Source organism: Sesamum indicum, linkage group LG7 (assembly GCF_026168435.1).
Source record: "Sesamum indicum cultivar Baizhima isolate 11 linkage group LG7, ASM2616843v1, whole genome shotgun sequence".
NCBI classification, from domain to species: Eukaryota; Viridiplantae; Streptophyta; class Magnoliopsida; order Lamiales; family Pedaliaceae; genus Sesamum; species Sesamum indicum.
The window spans coordinates 15,867,336-15,888,828 of record NC_142663.1 but is presented as its reverse complement, the minus strand read 5'-3'; the positions used below and the strand labels follow the sequence as shown (position 1 = coordinate 15,888,828).

Below are 21,493 nucleotides of genomic sequence, written 5' to 3'. Positions count from 1 at the left end.
TAAAAATGATGTCAGGGTATCTTTTGAAGAACAGTATAATTTTAATTTCACTTTCAATTAAAATTTTTTACCACTTAAAAAATGAAATAGAATCAAGGAATAAAATAAAACGTAATTTTATTACTTTATTATTCTAAAAGCAGCAAACGGAGAAGAGGGCAGGGAAGGAAGAAGGAAAAAGGGTCCTTCACTTTTCCCATAAATCATATCCACACTCTCTTTCTCTCTCGGTGAAAAATAGGGCTTTACAAGAAAGTATGGAAGAAATAGATTCTCTTAATAACTCTGAGCCAACCAATTGAATTGAAGACCATCATCATCACTCTTTCCTTCGTTGCTACTGTCATCATTTATTAGTTTAACTTAGAACAAATACTGAGTAGAAGACCGAGTGATATTATCAATTCCGTGTTTTCTTTCAAAGTTAAGAGAAATGACAACGCCCTCGTTGAGCCCTCTTCCCAATTTTGATTCTTTCAGACTTTCTCACTTTTCTACATATATTCCTACTACTGCTGGTGGTGCTAGTTTTAGCAATTTCCATTGCGTTTCTTTTTCTTCGCGAAGCCGTAGAAGATATGCCTTTTCATGCTACTCTCCTTTCAGGAAAAACAAGGTAATTTCTTTGCTTTTTGTCGGACCTTCTCTTTGCCCCTTTTCCCCATTCTGTATGCTTGTTTCGGGTCTTTGTGGGATTTGAGAAATGGGTCTTTTGGAATGTGGTGTCGAATGGGGAAAAGATTCCAGCTTTTGGGATATTTTCTTGGATCTTGGGATATGAGTTTTCTTTTTATTTGCTGTTTATGGTCGTCCTTCGTTTAGACTAGGGACTTGGGACTGCCACATGCTTCTGACAGCGCCCTGATTGAGAGGTGCAACTTTATGAAATGTCAGCAAGAGAAGATATTCTTTAAATGCAAACATAGGGTAGTATAGTGAACATAAATCCAAAACAAAGGAGTGAAAGGTTTCAAATTAATTTGAACAGACCTTGATATACTCATATCTCTTCCTATTGTCGCTGTTCCTGCAAAAATAACCTGTCATAATCATACATTTCCACGCATCAGTTGGTTTTCAGTTTTCACTAATGATTTACTACCAGGGGCCTCTCTTTTATATGTGCTGGTATAGTGGCTTTGTGTATATGAGAGAACACATCAAAGGATGGAAAATTTGGGAGATGGAGACAAGAATGAGGTCCAAATGTTTGGTTCAGATGAAGATGTCTCAACATCCATTCCAACTCAAGCCCAATCTCTTGTTGAAGGGTCTGGTGCTGTTTTGGTGTCTGAGTACAGACCTGTCCCTGATGTGGACTATCTACAGGTTTGTTGGTCATGCTCAAATCTAAGTTGATTTAATGGTGAGTTTAGGCATATATTACTTTTGCAGGTTCGTATTCTTCAGTTGAGTGACTCGTTTTACTCATCTTGAGTTACTTGTTATTTGGGATATTGATTGGGATTTTGTTTGTTGTTGGCTGCTGAATATCTTAATATAACAATTGTTTTTCCTATTTTGCCTTTGATAGGAGTTACTTGCAATTCAACAACAAGGTCCCAGGGCAATTGGCTTTTTTGGAACGCGGAACATGGGGTTCATGCACCAAGAACTCATTGAGATTCTCAGCTATGCGCTGGTTATAACTGTATGTCTCTCACAATTCTAAGTTCATCTGACTTTTAGTTTTGTGTGGTGATTTACCTGTTATATGATGCCATAACCTCAAAACTTACTATTCATGGATGCCCTGTTGGTTTGTCCTTGTAGAAAAACCATATCTTCACATCTGGAGCATCAGGCACTAATGCTGCTGTGATCAGAGGAGCTCTTCGTGCTGAAAAACCAGAGCTACTGACTGTGATACTGCCACAGAGTTTGAAAAAGCAACCTCCAGAGAGTCAAGAATTACTTTCTAAAGTATGAACTCCGGGCCATAATGCCTTGAATATTAAATTTATTGTGCTCCATGAACTTAACTTATATCTCTTCTATTTTATAGACATGCATAGTTCCGATGATGGAAAGTTTTAGCTTTTCCTTCTATGCCCTAGCACTTGGTGTAAAGGACAAATAGCTTTCATTTCCTTGAGTGCAGGATGTTTAAGAGTTGTAGATTAAACCCAACCTAGCCTTTAGAAATATATAAACATATCATGCCTAGAAGCTTTGCACATGCAAAATGTTGGGGCAGGCAATGACAGAATACATTGATATTGGCTGAATTTTCTGCTGATTTAGTTGCTTTGTGTTCTGTGATTAGAGTTATTTGTTTTCGTACTATAACAATTATTAATATTTTCAGTTTACAAATAAAAATAGATACATTGTCTTTTCTCAAAGATATTTCTATTTTATCTGCTAAAGTGCACATGGTAGCAAAACAACCCATTGTTTAATCTATAGATGGTGGTGGTTTTGTTGAGATGGATCCACAAAGATAAAGATCAACCATAACTCATCGCCATTTATCTATCTATAGGGCCAAAGGGGAATTAGCTTCTCGATTCTGAGATGCATTTTCCTCTTGGGTTTGCAGGTAAAAAATGTAATAGAGAAGCCTCACAATGACCATCTTCCATTAATAGAAGCCAGCAGGTATGGCACACTTTCTTTTCAACATGCATTTTGCTTGTAATTTCTGGTTTTGAATTGAGGATTTATTTAAGAATGACCATCTAATATTGAATGGCTTTTATATTTGTTTGAGCAATGCTCAAGAACATGCGGTTAATTCTGTATCAAGGTTGATCTTTGGTACCACATTCAGAGCTACAATGTATATTACTTATATCACTCTCTTTAAACATCTGGTCTCTCCACTGGCGCTATATGCTTTTGCTCTACTTAAAGCAGCGAATCAGAAAGAATGTTGAAAAGATAGAATGTAAGTGAGGAAAGATTGCTGGAAACTAAATCCAGAGTATGATAACATGTTTTTAGAGCCAGTTACATCATCCTCTTCCGGGTTTCTGATCACTTTTAAACGAAAATCCATTCTATTGTTACCATTTATCACAGGGAGAATTAGTCTGATGCTTCTTGAGGTTTAGGCATATTATAAAAGGACTCATCTATTTTGAAAGATTACACTACAAGCCCAGCAGTTTTCTTTTACATTACAGATTCTTATCTGAGGATTGATGGCCAGGGTGGCAGTCAATAATGTAAAACATGACTATTGTAGGTTCAGACTAATTTATTGAAACAGAGGAGTTTGTTTGTATAAAGCCTAAAACCTAGAAGAGGGTGTCTTGGTTTTTATCCATTTTCTTTTAACTCCAAAAATCATATGGTTTTGAAAACTTAATTGCTATACTAATTGGTTATATCCTGTGGATTAATTAGGTTTACTTGTTTGTGGTAAATGCAGGCTGTGTAACATGGACATCATCTCACAAGTACAGCAGGTTATTTGTTTTGCCTTTCATGACAGTAGATTGATCATGGAAACTTGTCAAGAAGCAAAGAATATGCGAAAGATTGTTACTCTGTTTTACCTGGATTAACTGAGTCCTAGGCCCTCTATTAATTTGTTTATATGATTATTGCTCAAGAAAAGTTGTAGATTACAACCTGCATATTTAATGCTATTTTTTCCTATCCAAATGGAAAAGTTGAAGTGTTTGACCTTCCTTTGGCTGGTATGTCATGGCTTTTCATCATGTTGACTATTTTTTCTTAGATAAAAGTACAAGTAGTCCAATTGAAAAAACATCATATCATATTTTCAGCTTAATCATTACTTTTTCTTGTGTAATACATGTACATATACCTTTCATCATTACTAATACATCGAAGTAGCGAATAGGGTTATTGATAGTGCATTGATGTGATCACTGACATTCGTAAAATCATATAAAGTGAAGTTATAAAATTTTCATTCTGGTAGAAAATACAATACTCTTACACCACTAACAAAAAAAAAAAATTAAGAAAACATTCATTGATTTTTTCACTCACACACAAGAAACCAATAATGAGAAAATGAAAATACATTTTCACTAACAAAAAATAAGATAAAATAAAACTAAACACCTCCTGACGCTTTCCGAGAGATGCATTTTTAGACTTCGAGATCGCTACACAAAATTACAAATACCGTCAAAATCTCTTTACAAATGCATCCGTTCAGCCTCTAGACAAGGATTATAAAAAATATTTTGTTTGGACAAACGAATTATCTAAAATTTGCTTTTCCCTAAATGGTAATGAACTTGATCTAACAACACATTAAAAGAACACCACAATTCTGAAAATTTAAGTGCAAACATCTCTAGTAAGCATCAGATTCTTGAAAATTACAGCAAAACGAGAAAAATAAGTCGCATGTATTAGCAGGACTTAATTACACAAAATCTCATCAATGAGAACAAAAACGACTGTACACAGCGAAATGACGAAATATACATCATCCCAAAACTTGGAAATATAATGCACAATTACCATGAATCTATGAAAATTATGATCCAATGTTGTTACATAAATTTACATCCACTGACGCTGCCAGGAGTAAGGCCTGTGAAATCCTTCATCACTAGGAAAATATTTCCTAGTTTAGTGGGGTTTGCATGCAGTAGCAGCTAGTAGAACATCCACCAGATCAAGCTGGTAATGGCTCCTCCATAACTGCATTTTCAAATTTCGACAATTTAACATTGAGTTTTAGGAATTATAATCATGCCACAAGGTCTATTAAAGTGTTCTGGCCCAAAATGTGGATGTGCTTCTGCGTGTGTGTGTGTGAGAGAGAGAGAGAGAGAGACCTTTTCTATGTGCAGAAATTTCTGATGATTCTGTTGTTGCCTGAGGGATGGCTGGTGCTTTGGTTGGCACATCAGGAAGATCCAGCTCCTCTTCTGGTTCTTCAGTAGATGGTGCTGCTGAAGGAACTTTAGGCAGATCTTGAATGGTTATCTGTACAAAATTGGACAACCCTTTAGTTGCCACCTATTTGTTTCATTTTTCCTATATATTTTTCATGTTACAGATTAAGGGGTAAACCATAAAAATCACAAAGCAATAAACACAAATGACACTAGAAAAAACTGCTTCCGAATAAAGAAAAACTGCTATTCAGTACGCAATCAGCAAAGTGATCTATATCGTAAGTTGGAAGACATCAATACAAACAGAAAAACAAGCAGATATGGGAATGACAGCATAAAAAATAATTAAAAAAAAGGTACCTGAGTCTCTAGATTCTCGAATTCTGCTAAAATTTCCTCTTCATCTTCAGCTGACAGCTTCTCTCCCAAGATGGCACTGATTTCCTATACAAGACGATCACCATGTTGGAAGAAGTGAAATGTTGCAGAAAATAGTCATTTTTCTGAATTTATTGGAAGGTACAAAGAAAATTACTAATCAAACATGAGAATGTGGTTTGACACAAAAAATTCTACATAAGTATTGCATCAGACTTATATTCTACCAAGAATGATAGAAAGGCTCAGGCAGATGCACCAGTTAACAGGAACAGATCATTCTGGCTATGAGAACTGATGAGAGACAATGCTGCAATGATATTTGTTCCTCTCCAACAGAGATAACCCATGAGGCAAGAACTAAAGGAAGAAATATGTGAAACTCACATCTTGATAAGCTTTTGCCTCAGCAGTATCCTCCATCAGTTTTTGAACATCATCAAGGTTTATCTCACTTTGTATTGCTTTAACTGCATTATTTCCGGCCTTCAAACTCTCAAATACAGCTTTTTGCTTGCTTGCCAGCTCAACATCTGCCAACTGAAGCAAAATTGCATCGTCAACCACCAGGCCATCTTATAGATACACATAATCGAGTGGGATATTTTAGATGAGCAATGTGAACACTCAAAAATCAAATAAACCTACTTGCTGCTCAACATTGATAAGCCAACCATCAACTTGCTTCAATAGGTCTTCTTGAACCTTCTTCTTCTTCAATGCTAACAATGCCCTGTCTTTCTTCTTTTCACGAAGCAAGTCTTTTGCAGCTTGCTTCTCTGCTTCAATGACAGCTTCTAGCTGAAAGCAGTAAAAGGTGGAAAGATCGGTACATGGACATCACTACAACACAATCATAGTTATCGATTCTATACAGAGTTCATAATTGTTTTTCTAGTTTGATAAGCAAAATCTTAATGCTGAAAGAGGAAAAACCACGTTTCTGAAAGCTTGGAAGTTTGCAAAAGAGAAGCTTCACAAGGCTAGCAGTATAAACATTGGGGTATAATGCAATGCCATGAAATTAACTCCTGATGCAGAATGTACAGACACATATATATGTATATAGTTCTTTGCAGTTGATCAGAATCCCCAATCTGTTATCTTAAGCTAGAGCCAAAACAGCATAAGTAACAAAAAAAGAACTGCACATCGACATCCACAGTAAGCAATAAAGGAATAACCTAATAAATTCATGGTTTTGTTCAGTATTCAATTTCCAAGGTTATGGTGACTGGTCATTGGCAATCCCTAGAAAGTACTTTTAGCAAAATCAACATCACGGATCATTTTATGAAAAGCAAAATCCTTGTAGCAACATGAAATTCTAAGGCTTGTTCTCCCAGGTTCGATTTTATTAATCATGTAAAAAGCTTCCTACTTAGGTATCATCCGGTTCCCTAGTGACCAAAGAATGTTATTGGATAGTACAGTTTGCTTATGCACCACTTTTTAGATTTCTAAAACTGGACCATTTGGGACCAATATTCTTAACAAAGAACTAGTGTCTTTCCTAAACTAAAAGCATAAATCGCTCCACTGATAGCCCTTCTGTTGTAGACTTGGCTTACAATTTGATAGTAAAAACTAGTTTGCAAATTAACGGGACAGTTTATCAGGATATTCTTATACAAACAGGGTCTAAAAAATCAGCAGGTGTATCACATGGGTTCCATAACAGAGGTGGCCTAAATCTTACCATTTGTTGTTTGCACATCAGGCGCATATAAGAATATTTCCATTTGATCCACTATCAGAGAGATGTACATAATACCAATCATGAGGTATGGTCCTATTGAGGCATTAACATGCAGGACAGATTCCAACCATTTTTGGTTCTAAAAAAGCTGTTCTATAGTAGAAGAACTCCAATCGTATGCATAAAAGAGTAACATAAAAACATAAATAAAACAACTAAACTACTGAACTACAAAAAAAGAATAACAGAAAACAAAATAATAGGAGACTGAACTATAATTCAAAAGTAGCCATGTCCAAAGTCGAACAAATCAATCAACATATCAATATAGCATCCCATTTAAGAGCATTAGTCTCTTTTGGGAGCCTGAAATAAGGATAGAAAAGAACCAAAATTCAATTACACAGAACCTAAAATAGCATACTGTAGAGTAAGGATCCAATGCTCAACTTGCAAAACAGATTATACAAATTAATAGCGCCGTCATAAAGGATCAAGCAAACCAACCCCACCCCACCCCACCCAAAGGAAAAAAGATAAGGAAAAACACACAAGTACTTGACTTTAACAAATTTCCATGTCCATTATTCTTTCCTGTTTCTTGTACTGGTTGATCGGACAATGAAGATGACAATTTTGCGAAGTAAGACAAAGATTCAAATTTTACAATGAATTCGACAAAAACCCCAAAAGTTGAAATTAAACAAGAAGAACGAGAAAACATTTGATACTAGGAAAAGGGCACCTGCTGTTGGTATTGAGCAAGCTTACGCCTCTGGGTTTTGAGAGAGAGGATGGCTTTATCTACTTGCGTGATCTTTGGTTTCTTCACGAAAACATTCCCCATTTCTCCTCAATGATGTAGATCCCAAATAGAGACAAACTTAGAAACTGATAACAGATGTGTATGGGAAGTATGAAGTATATAAAGGTTGTGAAATCTGAGTCCTCCCCTGCCAAGATTATGTTATGTTGAGTGCAGGAGTAGGAGTTTCAATTGGGTTTCGCAACAGCCGAAGGGGTCTATCAAATATCAATTAAAAAAGAAAAAAGGAAAACTAAGTTGTAAAGGGCAACAGCAAAATGAAGTAAAGAAGGTAGGGGTAGACATGTCTTTTCCGGGCTTATTATTATTATTATTATTATTAATTTAAATGGGTGCATGAGGTGTTATTATTTATTTAATGGTGTTTTATTTGTATTCTCCAAATTTTTTTGGTTAGGTTAAAAGTGGTGAGTAATTGTAAATCATTGGGCAGCAGAATGTTGGGCTTAAATATGGTGTATAGAACTACTGCTCCTTCATATATACTCTTGCAACTATTATAATATATAAAGACATATAATAATATAGCAATCAGTTGTTATGACCTCAAAAAATACTTTCTCCAATTTCTTGTGATAATTTTTGGGCATCGAATCTGATGATACAAATGTTTCAAATCCAAGTAACAATTAACTCATAAAATATATACAAAGCTTCTAAGCCCATCATCATGCCATCTTCTCTCCTCGCCCAATACTATTCGCCTCTCCGCATTCTCACACGTTTTTCTCCTCATTCTGGAATGCGATTCAAGAATATGACTGCCCGAAAGCCCAATAAAGTCGCCCACGATTCCCCCTCCCCCATCACTGCTGATGAAACTATCAACATGTTTCAGCAAGTCTTTCACTCACAGCCAACCACTATCAGTAACTAAATTTTTCTCAGATCAACCTCCTTTGTCTTTCTTTTTCTTGTTTCTTTACACAAATGATTTTTTGCTGCTATACTTTCAGATGGTTGGGATAAGTGCTGGCAACAAGGGTTAACGCCTTGGGATTTGGGGTGCCCCGCCCCAGTTCTTGTGCATCTTAACAACACGGGCTCCCTTCCCAAAGGCAGAGCGCTTGTTCCTGGCTGCGGCTCTGTAAGTCTTGTGCATTCTGTTTTTTTGTCTTCTACTACTTGTTCAAAGCATATGACCAATTGCAGAGCAATATCTTCAGTTTCTTTGGTTTGTTTTCTATTTCTTGGCTGTGATTAGTTTTTCTTAAGCTGTTCAGATTGATGAGGAAATGCTCAAAGACAGTTGTGGATTCAGTATTGTACTTCTGTGCAGCTGTTTTATCCCTTTGTTAGTTTGGTGGTGGGGCTCTGAGTTGAGTACAAGTGAACTTCCTATACCTAGCTAGAAGTTAGCTCTCCAAGAAAGACAATTAAGTGATTCTTCATAGCTCAAGGAGATACTGACAATTAAGTGACTCAAACTGCTAACATGATAGGCTTAAGAAGAAATGTACTGTTAAGGTTGATGATTGCTTGTGTTTTCTGTTCACCTAGTCTCATTACAACACTGAACGAGCGGGATAGAAGTAGATTCTCTAAGATGGTAGAGGAAGTTTTGAGTATGTATTTGGCTGTTGGATAAAAGTACAATATGATATTAGATGTGATATGTAGAGAGTTTTATCTAAAAGATACATGTAATTATCATAACTAATGTGGCGTGTTCTTTCTGAAAGTAGTTGTGTATGAAAAAAATAGGTTATTAGATGAAATGAAATGAAAATCATCTCACAAGCAAGCACAACCAAAGTTAGTCAAAGCACTTACATGATGTGGTCAACGGAGTAGATGGACGCACATGGATTGCCAAGGCTGAGCGCTTAGGTGAGTTGGTATGTGTTAGATGCTTTACGAGTTGTGAGGTTGGAAAAACCTCACAAGTCCTAGTTCAAGGGATTGTAAGGCTGAAGTTGGTAGTTTCAGTTTTGAAGAAAGTGATTATTAGCTGCATCATGGGAAGAATAACAGAAAAAGATGTACCACATAAGATTTGCTACTCTGGCAGTAAATGATTCAGATCATTGATACCCCTGGCACCTATATTTACTAATCAATTGCCATGTTGCATCACGTAATGAGGTTCTTGCAAAATCTGGATAGATTTGGAGGTAAAGTAACGGTTAGGCTAAAAGTTTAGCTATAAAATTCTTTAGGTTACCTGTAAACTGTTTCTTGTTTCCATAAACTCTTTCTACATTGATTTTTCAAATAATCTACGGACATTGGGAAGGTATAAGTAGGGGTGGCAGACGAGTCGAGCCGGCACGCGAAGCTGGATTTGGAGCTCGACTAAAATTCGAGCTTGAGTTGAGCCAACTCGAGCTCGAGCCCAAAATACTCTGTTCAAAAGCTTGCCTTCAATTTTTTGTATTTTTTAGTTTTAAATTTTTTATATTTATTTAACTCATATATTATAATTATTAAGTAATATCACATATTTTAAATTTAGCTAATGATGTATATGCCAATGTAAAAGCCAATGTTGTATATGTCACCTCTTCTTTACCTCTGAATATTTTAATGTATTCTGTTTTCATATTACTTCATTGATACCAATCTTGTCATACTTTGTTTTTTGTTAAATGATATATGAATGGTTTCATCAGTTACTGCGCATATATAGAACTGATCTTGGCATGAGAAATATATTACCTCACTTTATTTTCTCTATCTCTGTTGTCCTTTCTTCTTGCTTTCTATTCTCTCCCAATTTTTGCCCGGTTACAAGAATCTTACTGTATGCTGTAGGGTTATGATGTTGTGGCAATTGCATCTGCTGAGCGCCATGTTGTTGGTGTAGACCTCTCAGACAATGCCATTAAAAGAGCCACAGAAGTAAGAATTATGTTTGTTTATTGTCACCTCTAAACCTGTTGCAAAGTATACAACTGTAGAATATTGATCAAAAGATTTAAATTTAGAACCAGAACTACCAAACTTTTCCGAAATTGAAGGTGCAAGTAACTTGATCTAATATTTCTCATACATATTTGTAAACATTGGTTTTAGGCTAACTAATTCTTTTAATTTTTCACATTTGTCTGCGTGTAGAAATTTGGTTCATAATGCTTTCTCTTCTTTTGGTTATTGCATGACAAGGCAGTTGTCTTCTCGGTCACCAAATGCAGAGCATTTTACATTTTTAAAGACAGACTTCTTCACTTGGTGCCCAACTCAGTTGTTTGATCTCATTTTCGACTACACGTAAGTTTCGTTGTAGCAAGTAAATAAGTTATTTTACTCAAAGTCACTTACATGTTACGATATTGTCTCGACAGGTTTTTCTGTGCCATTGAACCAGGGTTAAGATCACAGTGGGCTAGGAAAATAAGTGATCTCCTAAAACCAGATGGGGAGCTCATAACGCTGATGTTTCCAGTAGTATTTTGGACTCAGTCTGTTATGTGATATATAACAGTAGCATTTTTCGTGTCTATTACATGAAATATTTATTCGTCTGTTCTTTTGTATATTCTTGTCATTGACAGGTAGATGATCATGAGGGTGGGCCTCCATACAAAGTATCAGTTGCAGAGTAATTTCTATCTTTAGTTCGGTTTCACTTGTTATCTAATATATCACTAAAATTCCTACTTCGTTTTCTGTATATTTTGACTTCCCTTCTTGTGTTGGGGACTGCTGACAGTAAATTGTGATTATCTGTAGCTACGAAGAGGTGTTGCATCCCCTTGGCCTTAAAGCAACTTACATTGCAGAGAATGAGTTGGCTGTTGCTCCTCGAATGGTAAATGGTTTTTGTAAATAAGCCATCATTTGCACAACCCTCTAGTTATTGTTACAAGTAATACATATGCACATTGTGCACGTTGTGAGGTTTCTTTTCTTTTTTCTTTTATAGAAAAATGTTCGGATCATCTCCTATAATATTATAAAATCTAATGAATCAAAAAACATTTTAAGTTTTTCGGAATGAAAAGTTGATAACATGGATTTTTTGGGGAAAATGTACTTTAATGGGTTTTTAAATATAAGAAAGTTTATTTAGAGAGGCTTCTAGTAATTTTTTCTATATAAATTACAAATGATGTGTATATACAGATTTACATGAAGAATATATATATATATATATACCAAAAAATGTATTAAGAGAAACCAATTAGGAATTTATTTTTATAAAAATGAGTCTACACAAATTAATGAACTTACAGAATCATCATAAGACAAGTCCAGTTCAACACTTTGAACTGACACATAACATGCAAAAAGATTTGTTCTAGGGTTCTAATTGAATGTTTTCTCTACTTCTAGCCAATTGAGATCGTTTTAGTATTTCAACATTTTAATAGAGGTTTGAGAAATATAAGTTATACTTAATTTTTTTTTGAGAAATATTCATCTCATAATGTTGATATATAGAGTTATTAGATATAGTATAGTATTTCCTTTCCTTAGTAGATGAATGTCTTGAAAAGAATTTAATTGTAAAGTAGCTATTTGTTAAACTTAGGTAAAGTTGAATATTCAGTTCATTGAGTCCTATTTTTTAGGAGACAGTAATATTGTTAATTATTCCAAAAGCATATTATATGATGATGAGCTTGATGCTTTAAATAAGTTTAGCCAAACCTCCTCTATCTGGAACTGAGAGCTTTTCTGATTTGAGGGCCTTGGCATTAATCTATGTTGTAGTTCATTAACAAGAAGATTGCCGTTGTTAGGTGTTGCTTTTCTTGATACTGCCTTGGCATTAATATTCTAGCCAGCAGAGCACGGTTTTATGCTGCACGGAACTCCTACATTCTGTGAATTTGGCTAAATAATAATCCTATGATGTCAAATTTTGGCCAGCAATAATCCTATGTTGTTCAATTTTTGTCATTGATGACTGTTCAGAGTAAAGATATTGAGACAGAACTCAAGTAGAATTCAGGTTTCATGGCAAACGTAGTTGCTTTTCTTACCCGCCCTTTAGTTCTCTAGCCAGCAGGTAAGAATATTGGGTGCATGAATCCCCTTCCTAGTCCTTACCTTAGTCAATTTGACAGAATAACAATCCAATTACTAAGATATTATTCATCACGTTTGCTTTTAACAGTGGGGATTTCAAAAACAGAAGTTGAATAGGATTGAGGTTTCTCAGCACAAGGATATATGGTTCATGGTTGTTATTAGGCTTCATATTTCAGCAAATGTGTAAAGTGAAATGCTGAATGACTGTGGTTGCGTTCATGGTAGGGACGAGAGAAACTAGGGAGATGGAGAAGATCCGCGGTCCAAGCGGCGCTATGATAATGTCAGCTGATAATTCAAGCAATCTGCTTATATTGAAGAATCATATGTTGTGATAAACTGGTGAATTGGGATGTGGATGCTTATTGATTGTTGAATGATGGAATCGTTTCTTTACTGTAATGCAAGGATGGACCATAACATTGCATGTATATGTTACTCCAACAGTAAATAACGTTGAGTAAGAAGACTACACAATCATGTCCCGCTGCACTTGTATAATCTCCACAAGTGTGCCCTTTTTGGGATATGTTTACCCCCTAAACACATACAGCTACATATATTTGAGTTGTTATACACACTTGCACACAAAAAATAAAAAATTACGGCAGATCTTTTCTCCCTTTAAATTTAAGTGCAAGTTTATTTTAATTTCTAATTCTGATATGTTAATAAATTGTCAAGTAGTAGCCCAAATTCGTGAATTCCATTTGCATTAGGCCAATGTTCCAAGTATTATGTGCAAATTTTTCATGGAGCAACATATAAATGTAAAAGAGATTTCGGATATTTTGGACAAAACCCGGGAGAGGAAATATGCTGGTTGTGCCAATTAGGATATAAGATACTATATTTTATTTTATATTTCATACTTTATTAGTTGGTAAAAAATAAAAAATACTTAAGGAAAAAAAGAAACAATGCAGTTCAATTCTTTTAATGTAATTGATCAAAAAAATCATGTCAGCGCCACATCAATTACAATCTAATCCAATTACTCATTAAATAAAATGGACTTGCCTTGTTTCATACATTTTCAACTTAAGAGACGTGTTTACCATACATAGTATACTTTCCATCATATGATTTTAAATATAAGGGTTAATTACATTTTATTATTCAAATTATAATTATTTTTATATTTTGGCATCTAAATTTTTTGTTGTGCCAACTTGTTATTTCAACTTTACGAAATTTTATAATTTTTCATTTATAATTATTTTTTCACCAAATTTTTTGTCAAAAAAATCATATGCAATGCACATGTGATATTTAAGAGTTATGTAATGTGATATTTTCACATATACACAACATATTATATTTTTTTCAACAAAAAAAAGATTATATATGGTAAATTGTAAATTTTATAAAGTTGAGATGGTGAATTGATACAAAAATAAAATTAAATATTAAAATATAATTCAAATAATAAAATGTAACTTATCATAAATGTAATTAACTCAAACAAGGAAAATAAAAAGACGAAGACTCACGCACACAGTGAGAGTGAGTGACACGGACACCGCAACGTTGGAAAATGAGAGAGTAACAGACTCCTCCTGCATGTCCGAACATTCCCATCATCTTTCGCCTCTTTCTTCGGTCTTCCTCAACAATGGAAAATGTGATGTTGGATGTCACCCCCACCACACCACACCACACCACACCAAACCACTCTCACTCTCTTCTATTTCTTTCTCTCTCATATCCCCATTTCGACTTTTTCTTTCTTCCCCCCCCCACGTTCACTTAGTTTATTGCCTTCTTCACCTACAATGACCATCTCTTCTCCTCCTCTCTCCTTCCGTCTGTAACTTCAAGAAACAACTTTCCAAAGGAAACTGAAAACCCCATTATCCGGAAATGGACGAACGTTTGAAAGAATCCGACAAAACAGCCCTGGCGGGGATGGCCCACTCGCCGCCTCACCGGAAAGCCCACTCCTACAGCCAACAGCTGAGAACAAGCCACCACAAGCGCCACTCCAACCCCTTCCGCAACCATAGCCTTGACGACACCAATATCTTGGGAAACTTCCGCGGCAAGAAAAAGGATGGATACTATGAAGGCATCATTTCTTCCGACGACGACGGTGAGTTTTCTCGTTGTTCTGGTACAAGTAACGGTGGTGGCGACGACCAAGTCGATTACGATGATTTCAGTCAGAGGATTGAGGGAATCGGGATAGGAGACGGCAGCGCGTTAGATGAAAGCCAGCAGCAGCCCAGTCAACCGCTGCCGGAGATTATGGGGAGCGGTGGAGGGGTGGGAGTCTTTAGGGTGCCCAATAGGGCGGCCTGTCACCCTCACCGGCCAGCCTGTCTTGAGCTCAGACCGCACCCTCTGAGAGAAACTCAGGTGGGATTCGAATGGAGTTGTTTCCAATTCATTTCACAATCTCATAGGGCCCGGTTCGCTATGGTTGGGTTTGTTTTCTTTGTGCTTCGGTGGTGTTGTCGCAATTGAAAGTTTGATTTGTTTTCACGTCATGAAATGAAATTGGTTTTGTGTGGGCAATATTGAACGTAAAGGCGGCTAGTTTTTTGTGTTTGTGTATGAACTTGCCTTTGATGCAATGTTTTCTCTTATCTGGGAAATAAGTTGATAACTCTGGGCTCTGGCAAAGGTGCAATTATTTTCTTGAAGAAATCAAAGCTGGGGATTGCAAGAATCTAAATTCTGTCTTTGTCTGCAAACGGAATTCTTGGAAGTGTCCATCCAAGACCGCGTCTGGAAGGACCATTGCTTGTGCCATTATGTATTTCTTTACTGTGCTTACTAATGCTCAGCTTAGGCAATGCATGAGAATTAAGAAGCTGTTGCTTTGTTGCAGGCTGGAAAGTCCTCAAGGACAATCGCCAGTACAGACACACAACTGTGGGCGGGGCTAGAATCAGGGGTAAGAGTATGGAAATATGCAGATGCATATGAGCCAGGGTGTGGGTTTGAGACTGGGAAAAAGACACGGAGAGGAGACGAGGATGCTTCTCCATTTTATGAATCGGCAAACACATCACCAGTTTTTTGTATGATGGTAGATCAAGGAAGCAAGTTGGTTTGGACTGGGCATAAGGATGGTAAAATCAGGTCTTGGAAGATGGAGCAGAATTTCTCTGATGACACGGCTTTCAAAGAAGGTTTTTCTTGGCAGGCACAACGAGCTCCAGTTCTCTGCATGACAATGTCTTTCTACGGTAAATTCTTTTTCCCACAGCCACAAAAACCTTTGAACTTGGCAACATCTGAATGATTTTTATTCTACTGTTGAACTTGAATGAGTTGATGGGTGGGATGCAGGTGATGTATGGACAGGTTCAGAGGGTGGTGTTATAAAGGTCTGGCCATGGGAGTCCATCGAAAAGTCTCTAGCCCTATCACCTGAGGAAAAACACATGGCTGCTTTGTTAGTGGAAAGATCAGCTATTGACCTCAGAAGCCAAGTTACAGTTAATGGAGTATGCTACATTTCCTCTTCAGATGTGAAATGTTTGTTATCCGACAATGTTAGAGCCAAAGTGTGGGCTGCTGGATCCATGTCCTTCTCCCTCTGGTAAATTCTCATCCTCATAATCTTTGCAAACATTAATTATTGCTAAACTAAATCTTACCATGAATAATTAATGCTAAAAAATAGAAAAAGGTTACTTACAATAATTTTAAATTATTGAAATTATCTACACTTTTCTTAAATCTCTAACTTCATTGCATTCTTATATATAATATACTTCTTTTTTCGATGGTGCTTTTTGATTTCAACTTTCATATTTGTGTTTCATTATCATATTCTTTAGTTTTCCTTCATATTATTCACTTTGACCAAATTGATAATAGTTCTCCGATTAAAATCTTGTTCTTTCAGTTGAAACTTCAAATACAGTATACAAAGAATTATCTCATATAAAGTAAAGTAAATTCATCTGTATTTCTCAAAACCACTTCAAATTTGATAAGTTTGATGATTTTTAATTTATAATATTTCTTCTTTACTATGTTTTAGTATTTTTTAAATTTTAGTTTATTAGTTTACATATTTGTATGGTCATTTAAACTTGAACCATGGAGCCTTTTCATATAAGCTCTAGTAAATTATAACTTTTTTCAAAATATTTGAAATTTCTTCTAGCAAATTGACATTGAATATTTGCTCTTTTATTTATTTTATCTGGAAATGTTATTCATTAAAAAAGTATATTTAAATAGTTTAGAGGAATTAAGACTAGGGGTGGCATTCAGATCACGTTATTTGGGTAGATTTTGTGGATATTTTCATAGTGTTCGATTTCGATTTTGGCCTATCTAAAAGGCTTTGAAGTGTTTTGAAAAAATATTTGTTTTTTTGTCAAAAAAGCTACACTAAGCCTAGGCCCTAAAACCCATTTTTGTCATTGAATTTATTGGATTTGTGTCCGGTACAAAATACGCTAACGACCAATTGGATAGCCGATCCAAAAAACCTGACCCTAAATTTAAGACTGCTAAATTTTTTCTTTTCTAATAAAACTTTATTTTCTTGTAACTAATTCTTATTTATGAATAAAAAGAGTGCTTAAGGAATTCTTGGCACAATAAGAATAAACGATTATGACGTGAATACTTAGATAAATAGAGTAGGAAGTGATATTCCTTATGTTTCCTTGACGCCTTATCATCATTGTTGGTGGATTCAGGAACGCTCGCACAAGAGAACTTGTAAAAGTATTTAACATCGAAGGTCAAATTGAAAATCGTGTTGATATGCCATCATCTCAAGACCAGGTAGTTGAAGATGAGATGAATGTTAAGTTTGTAACAAAGTCTAAAAAGGACAAGTCCCAAGGGTTTTTGCAAAGGTCTCGTAATGCTATAATGGGTGCTGCAGATGCTGTTCGTCGAGCAGCGAAGGGGGCAGGAGCTTTTGTTGAAGATACTAAAAAGACGGAAGCAATAGTGCTTGCCACTGATGGTATAATATGGACTGGATGCTCTAATGGCTTATTAATCCAATGGGATGGAAACGGGAACCGTTTGCAAGACTTCCACCATCATCCTTGTAGTGTTCAGTGCTTTTGCACTCATGGTTCAAGAATCTGGGTTGGCTATGCAAGTGGCAAAATCCAAGTACTCGACCTTGAGGGAAGTATTATTGCCAGTTGGACTGCCCATAATGAGCCAGTCATAAAGTTAGTCATTGGGAATGGTTATGTCTTCAGTGTAGCAACTCATGGTGGTATACGTGGGTGGAACATCTCCTCTCCAGCACCTATTGATGACATATTACGGAAGGAATTGACTGAGAGAGAACAAATGTATACGAGGCGGGAGAATGTTAGTATTTTGATTGGCACTTGGAATGTTGGTCAGGGAAGAGCGTCTCATACTGCTCTCATGTCATGGATAGGTTCTGCCGTATCAGATGTTGACATTGTAGTTGTTGGGCTACAAGAAGTGGAAATGGGTGCTGGTTTCCTCGCAATGTCAGCAGCAAAAGAGACTGTAAGTCCATGATAGACTTGTTATTATCACCATTTTTTTATCGGGAAAGGGTTGATTTACAGTAGTAAAGTAGAACTCGAACACCACGCTAGAAATGCTTTATATTTTCGGATAAAAATACAATTTATACAACATATTGTTTTGTATTTGTTAAATTTCTGCTTGATATTCTATTTCAATAATATGAATTTACAAAAACTATTTTCAGCCCGATGGCTAATTTGAATTGATGGATTTCAAGTCTGTAATAACAACTGTGTTAAATTTGTTTGGATAGTTTCTAGTTACTAAATTTCAAATCTTTCTATTCTCTGAGTGATGGTGGATCTGAAATCGATGTAATATCAAGTCCTTTGAAATTCTTTCATCAGATTATTCTCTCAAATCCAAATGATCTTAAAGTATATATTTCTTGTGTATTTTCTAACAGCTACAACCTATTTTAGGTAGGACTAGAAGGAAGTTCTCTTGGCCAATGGTGGCAAGATCACATTGGCAAGGCTTTGGACGAAGGATGTACTTTTGAGCGAGTAGGGTCCAGGCAGCTGGCTGCGTTGCTGATAGCAATTTGGTATGGCTTTACGGCCACTAAAACAAGCTGAAAACCTCGCAAGCATCTAAAAAAGATCTTCTTTTGCAGCTTTTTCCACTGTATTATTCACAATTTTATCTACTTCTCCGGATGCTAAAACATGATAAAATCATTACAAGCCTCTAAAAGTTGCTCTTTTGCAGCTTTCGTCCGCAGTATTATTCAATAGCCCTCCATCTTAATTATTTTGTTTAATTCTTATAGTTGGATGTTGTCCTTCTTTTCAGGGTGAGGAAAGATCTTAGAAAACATGCAGGGGACTTGGATGTTGCAGCAGTGGCTTGTGGTTTAGGTCGTGCAATTGGTAATAAGGTAATTAACTAGGTAGTTTGTTCTTCCCAAGCAAAGTTTAGTCTACTTGTTGGAATTATGAATATAATAAACTGGAAAATGGACATTGATATTCTCAATTTTAGGCCTGATTCTATCAGCCGATCTTGGCATCTTAAGTATGATCGTAATGCGTTGGCTCGATTTTACTTGCAGGGAGGTGTTGGTTTAAGGTTGAGGGTATATGACCGAATAATATGTTTTGTGAATTGTCATTTTGCTGCACATTTAGAAGCAGTTAACCGTCGAAATGCTGATTTTGATCATATATATCGGACAATGACTTTCAGTCGGTCGTCCAACCTCTTTTACAATGCTGCTGGTATGCAATGGTACCTGTTGTTCTACTGTTGCGTTGTCTTTTCTGTATATTTATGTTAGCTCTTTATTGGTTAGCAGCTGGTGCTTCGTCTAATCAGATGAATCGCGGCGCAAATGTAAGCATACGGTGATTCAAATTAATTTTTCAGTTTCCCATCCTGAATAATAGCGGCTCAAGTGAGAGTTTTTCATATAATTATATAATAGGGTGAAAAAGTTCCTGAAGAGGGGAGGCCTGATCTTGGTGAAGCCGACCTTCTCATCTTTTGCGGTGATTTTAATTATCGTCTATTTGGCATATCTTATGATGACGCGAGGGATTTAGTTTCTCAAAGAAGCTTTGATTGGCTGCGAGAGAAAGATCAGCTGAGAGCAGAGATGAAAGCTGGTAAAGTTTTCCAAGGAATGCGGGAGGCGCTCATCAGGTTTCCTCCTACTTACAAGTTTGAAAAAGGAAAGCCGGGTTTAGGAGGTAATATCCTTGAGTTGTCCCTTTTTCAAAATGCAATACCATATTTTGAATGAAATCCCTTTTTGTTTCAGGTTATGATTCGGGAGAGAAAAAACGAATCCCCGCTTGGTGTGACCGAATTTTGTATCGTGATAATAGGACAGGTCCAACAAAAGAATGCAGTTTAGAATGCCCCGTAATTGCTTCCATATATCAGTAAGTCATTCACTTGTAAATTTCTAATTATTATATATATAGACATCCCGGACATATTAAAAATATATATATTGATTTTGAAAATTTATATTGGTATATTCTCTAGTCATGATTTATATTAATTAGAGATTCCCCCTTTCTGTTTCTTAATAGCTATGTTTGTTTTTTGATTAAAGATACGAAGCTCGCATGGATGTGATTGAAAGTGATCATAAACCCGTCCGATGCAAGCTCAATGTGGACATTGCATATGTGGATAAGTCGGTAAGGAGACAGGAGTTCGGAAGAATACTTCACACAAATGATGCAATCAAAGGCTATCTTGATGCTTTACGCTTTGTCCCGGAAACAACTGTTAGTACAAACCAGATATCGCTCCAGAACCAAGACACGTTCAACTTGAAAATCACCAACCGAAGTGGGGAAGAGACGGTCTTTTTCCATATTGTATGTGAAGGCCACTGCACCATCAAGGAGGAAGAAGCGGCTCCAGATTACAAACCAAGAGGCTCGCTTAGTTTCCCTCGTTGGCTTGAGGTAATTTCAAGCAATCCATTCGTCAGTGTGCTTTTTCGCACAAAAATTTTAAAACTTTCAAGCTGTGGATCAGGTCACACCTGCGGCCGGCATGATCAAACCGGATCAAGTTGTGGATATATCAGTACATCATGAAGAGTCCCACAAGTTGGAAGAACTCGTCGAGGGGATCCCACAAAGCTGGTGGTCTGAGGACACCAGAGACAAGGAAATGATCATGTTGGTGACCATAAGAGGCAGTTGTTCTACTGATATGAAAACTCACAGGGTAACTGTGCGGCATTGTTTCTCTGGAAATACACTTCGTACAGAGCCGAGAAGTGGCAACACTTCCAAACGGAGTGAAGGTAGCGCACACCATCGGTCTTCACCCTTGAGGTAGTTTACACGAAATTTAGACGTCTAAGTGATTATAATACATATGATCATTGCCTAAATACATGTGGACTATATAATCATTCCTGCTCTAATTAAAGTAGTTTTCACATTATACTGTCTAGATCAGATGGTCTCGCTATTATGAGAAGGGTGAATATATAGATATAGTCATTGATAGGCAAATTTTGTGAAGCAACAGGAAATTGTTTTTGTTCATTAGCAAGGATGTAGAATCACACTATTATAGATCATTTATACTTATCGCTACATATATATATATATATATATAATTATTGATGCGTGAGATCAGCGATGCAGCCAGAATTTTTAGTGGTACCTTGTTACCGCGTAATAAAGTTGATGGCGCTTGCGTGGTGGTGGCTTAAGATCAGCCTTATAACATTCCCAACTAAACACGTGTCATGTAATTGATCCAACATCAACTATCTATGCCACAGGTACGACCCCATCCAATTTTAACATA

The 21,493-nt window shown here is 36.3% G+C and overlaps 4 protein-coding genes across 9 annotated transcripts; 3 read left to right on the top strand and 1 right to left on the bottom strand.

Annotated features, from left to right (window-relative positions):
• Positions 1–154: 154 nt before the first annotated feature.
• LOC105167163 (uncharacterized) lies at positions 155–3,638 on the top strand. Of its 3 annotated transcripts, none has more exons than XM_088882530.1 (6): positions 155–616; positions 1,135–1,329; positions 1,535–1,651; positions 1,774–1,923; positions 2,486–2,601; positions 3,377–3,638. In XM_088882530.1, exons 1-6 carry the CDS (start codon positions 434–436, stop codon positions 3,510–3,512), a joined length of 897 nt encoding a protein of 298 aa, XP_088738656.1. In that variant the 5' UTR covers positions 155–433; the 3' UTR covers positions 3,513–3,638. The 3 variants fall into 3 exon arrangements, with proteins under 3 accessions (XP_088738656.1, XP_011085058.1, XP_088738657.1); XM_011086756.3 differs by having other exon boundaries at positions 158–616; positions 2,543–2,601; XM_088882531.1 differs by having other exon boundaries at positions 476–616; positions 1,106–1,329.
• A 679-nt stretch (positions 3,639–4,317) lies between these two features.
• On the bottom strand, positions 4,318–7,952 carry LOC105167162 (vacuolar protein sorting-associated protein 20 homolog 2). The gene is made up of 6 exons (XM_011086755.3): positions 7,655–7,952; positions 5,859–6,011; positions 5,598–5,750; positions 5,193–5,276; positions 4,770–4,920; positions 4,318–4,632 (listed from the first exon to the last, which is right to left on the bottom strand). Exons 1-6 carry the CDS (start codon positions 7,754–7,756, stop codon positions 4,607–4,609), a joined length of 669 nt encoding a protein of 222 aa, XP_011085057.1. The 5' UTR covers positions 7,757–7,952; the 3' UTR covers positions 4,318–4,606.
• Positions 7,953–8,366: 414 nt separating this feature from the next.
• Positions 8,367–13,143, top strand: LOC105167161 (putative thiol methyltransferase 2). Of its 4 annotated transcripts, XR_016066301.1 has the most exons (9): positions 8,369–8,604; positions 8,692–8,822; positions 10,490–10,576; positions 10,845–10,945; positions 11,020–11,119; positions 11,230–11,276; positions 11,408–11,486; positions 12,596–12,689; positions 12,798–12,926. XR_016066301.1 is itself a non-coding variant. In XM_011086753.3 (8 exons), exons 1-8 carry the CDS (start codon positions 8,406–8,408, stop codon positions 12,897–12,899), a joined length of 846 nt encoding a protein of 281 aa, XP_011085055.1. In that variant the 5' UTR covers positions 8,367–8,405; the 3' UTR covers positions 12,900–12,938. The 4 variants fall into 4 exon arrangements, 3 of the variants coding, with proteins under 3 accessions (XP_011085055.1, XP_088738480.1, XP_011085056.1); XM_011086753.3 differs by lacking the exon at positions 12,596–12,689 and having other exon boundaries at positions 8,367–8,604; positions 12,798–12,938; XM_088882354.1 differs by lacking the exon at positions 12,798–12,926 and having other exon boundaries at positions 12,596–12,783.
• A 1,216-nt stretch (positions 13,144–14,359) lies between these two features.
• LOC105167160 (type I inositol polyphosphate 5-phosphatase 12) lies at positions 14,360–21,306 on the top strand. Its single transcript, XM_011086752.3, has 12 exons — positions 14,360–15,070; positions 15,546–15,906; positions 16,010–16,262; positions 17,380–18,184; positions 18,631–18,755; positions 19,004–19,088; positions 19,263–19,428; positions 19,506–19,543; positions 19,635–19,899; positions 19,971–20,094; positions 20,271–20,631; positions 20,705–21,306. The coding sequence occupies exons 1-12, from the start codon at positions 14,576–14,578 to the stop codon at positions 21,011–21,013; spliced, it is 3,387 nt and encodes a 1,128-aa protein (XP_011085054.1). The 5' UTR covers positions 14,360–14,575; the 3' UTR covers positions 21,014–21,306.
• Positions 21,307–21,493: the final 187 nt, after the last annotated feature.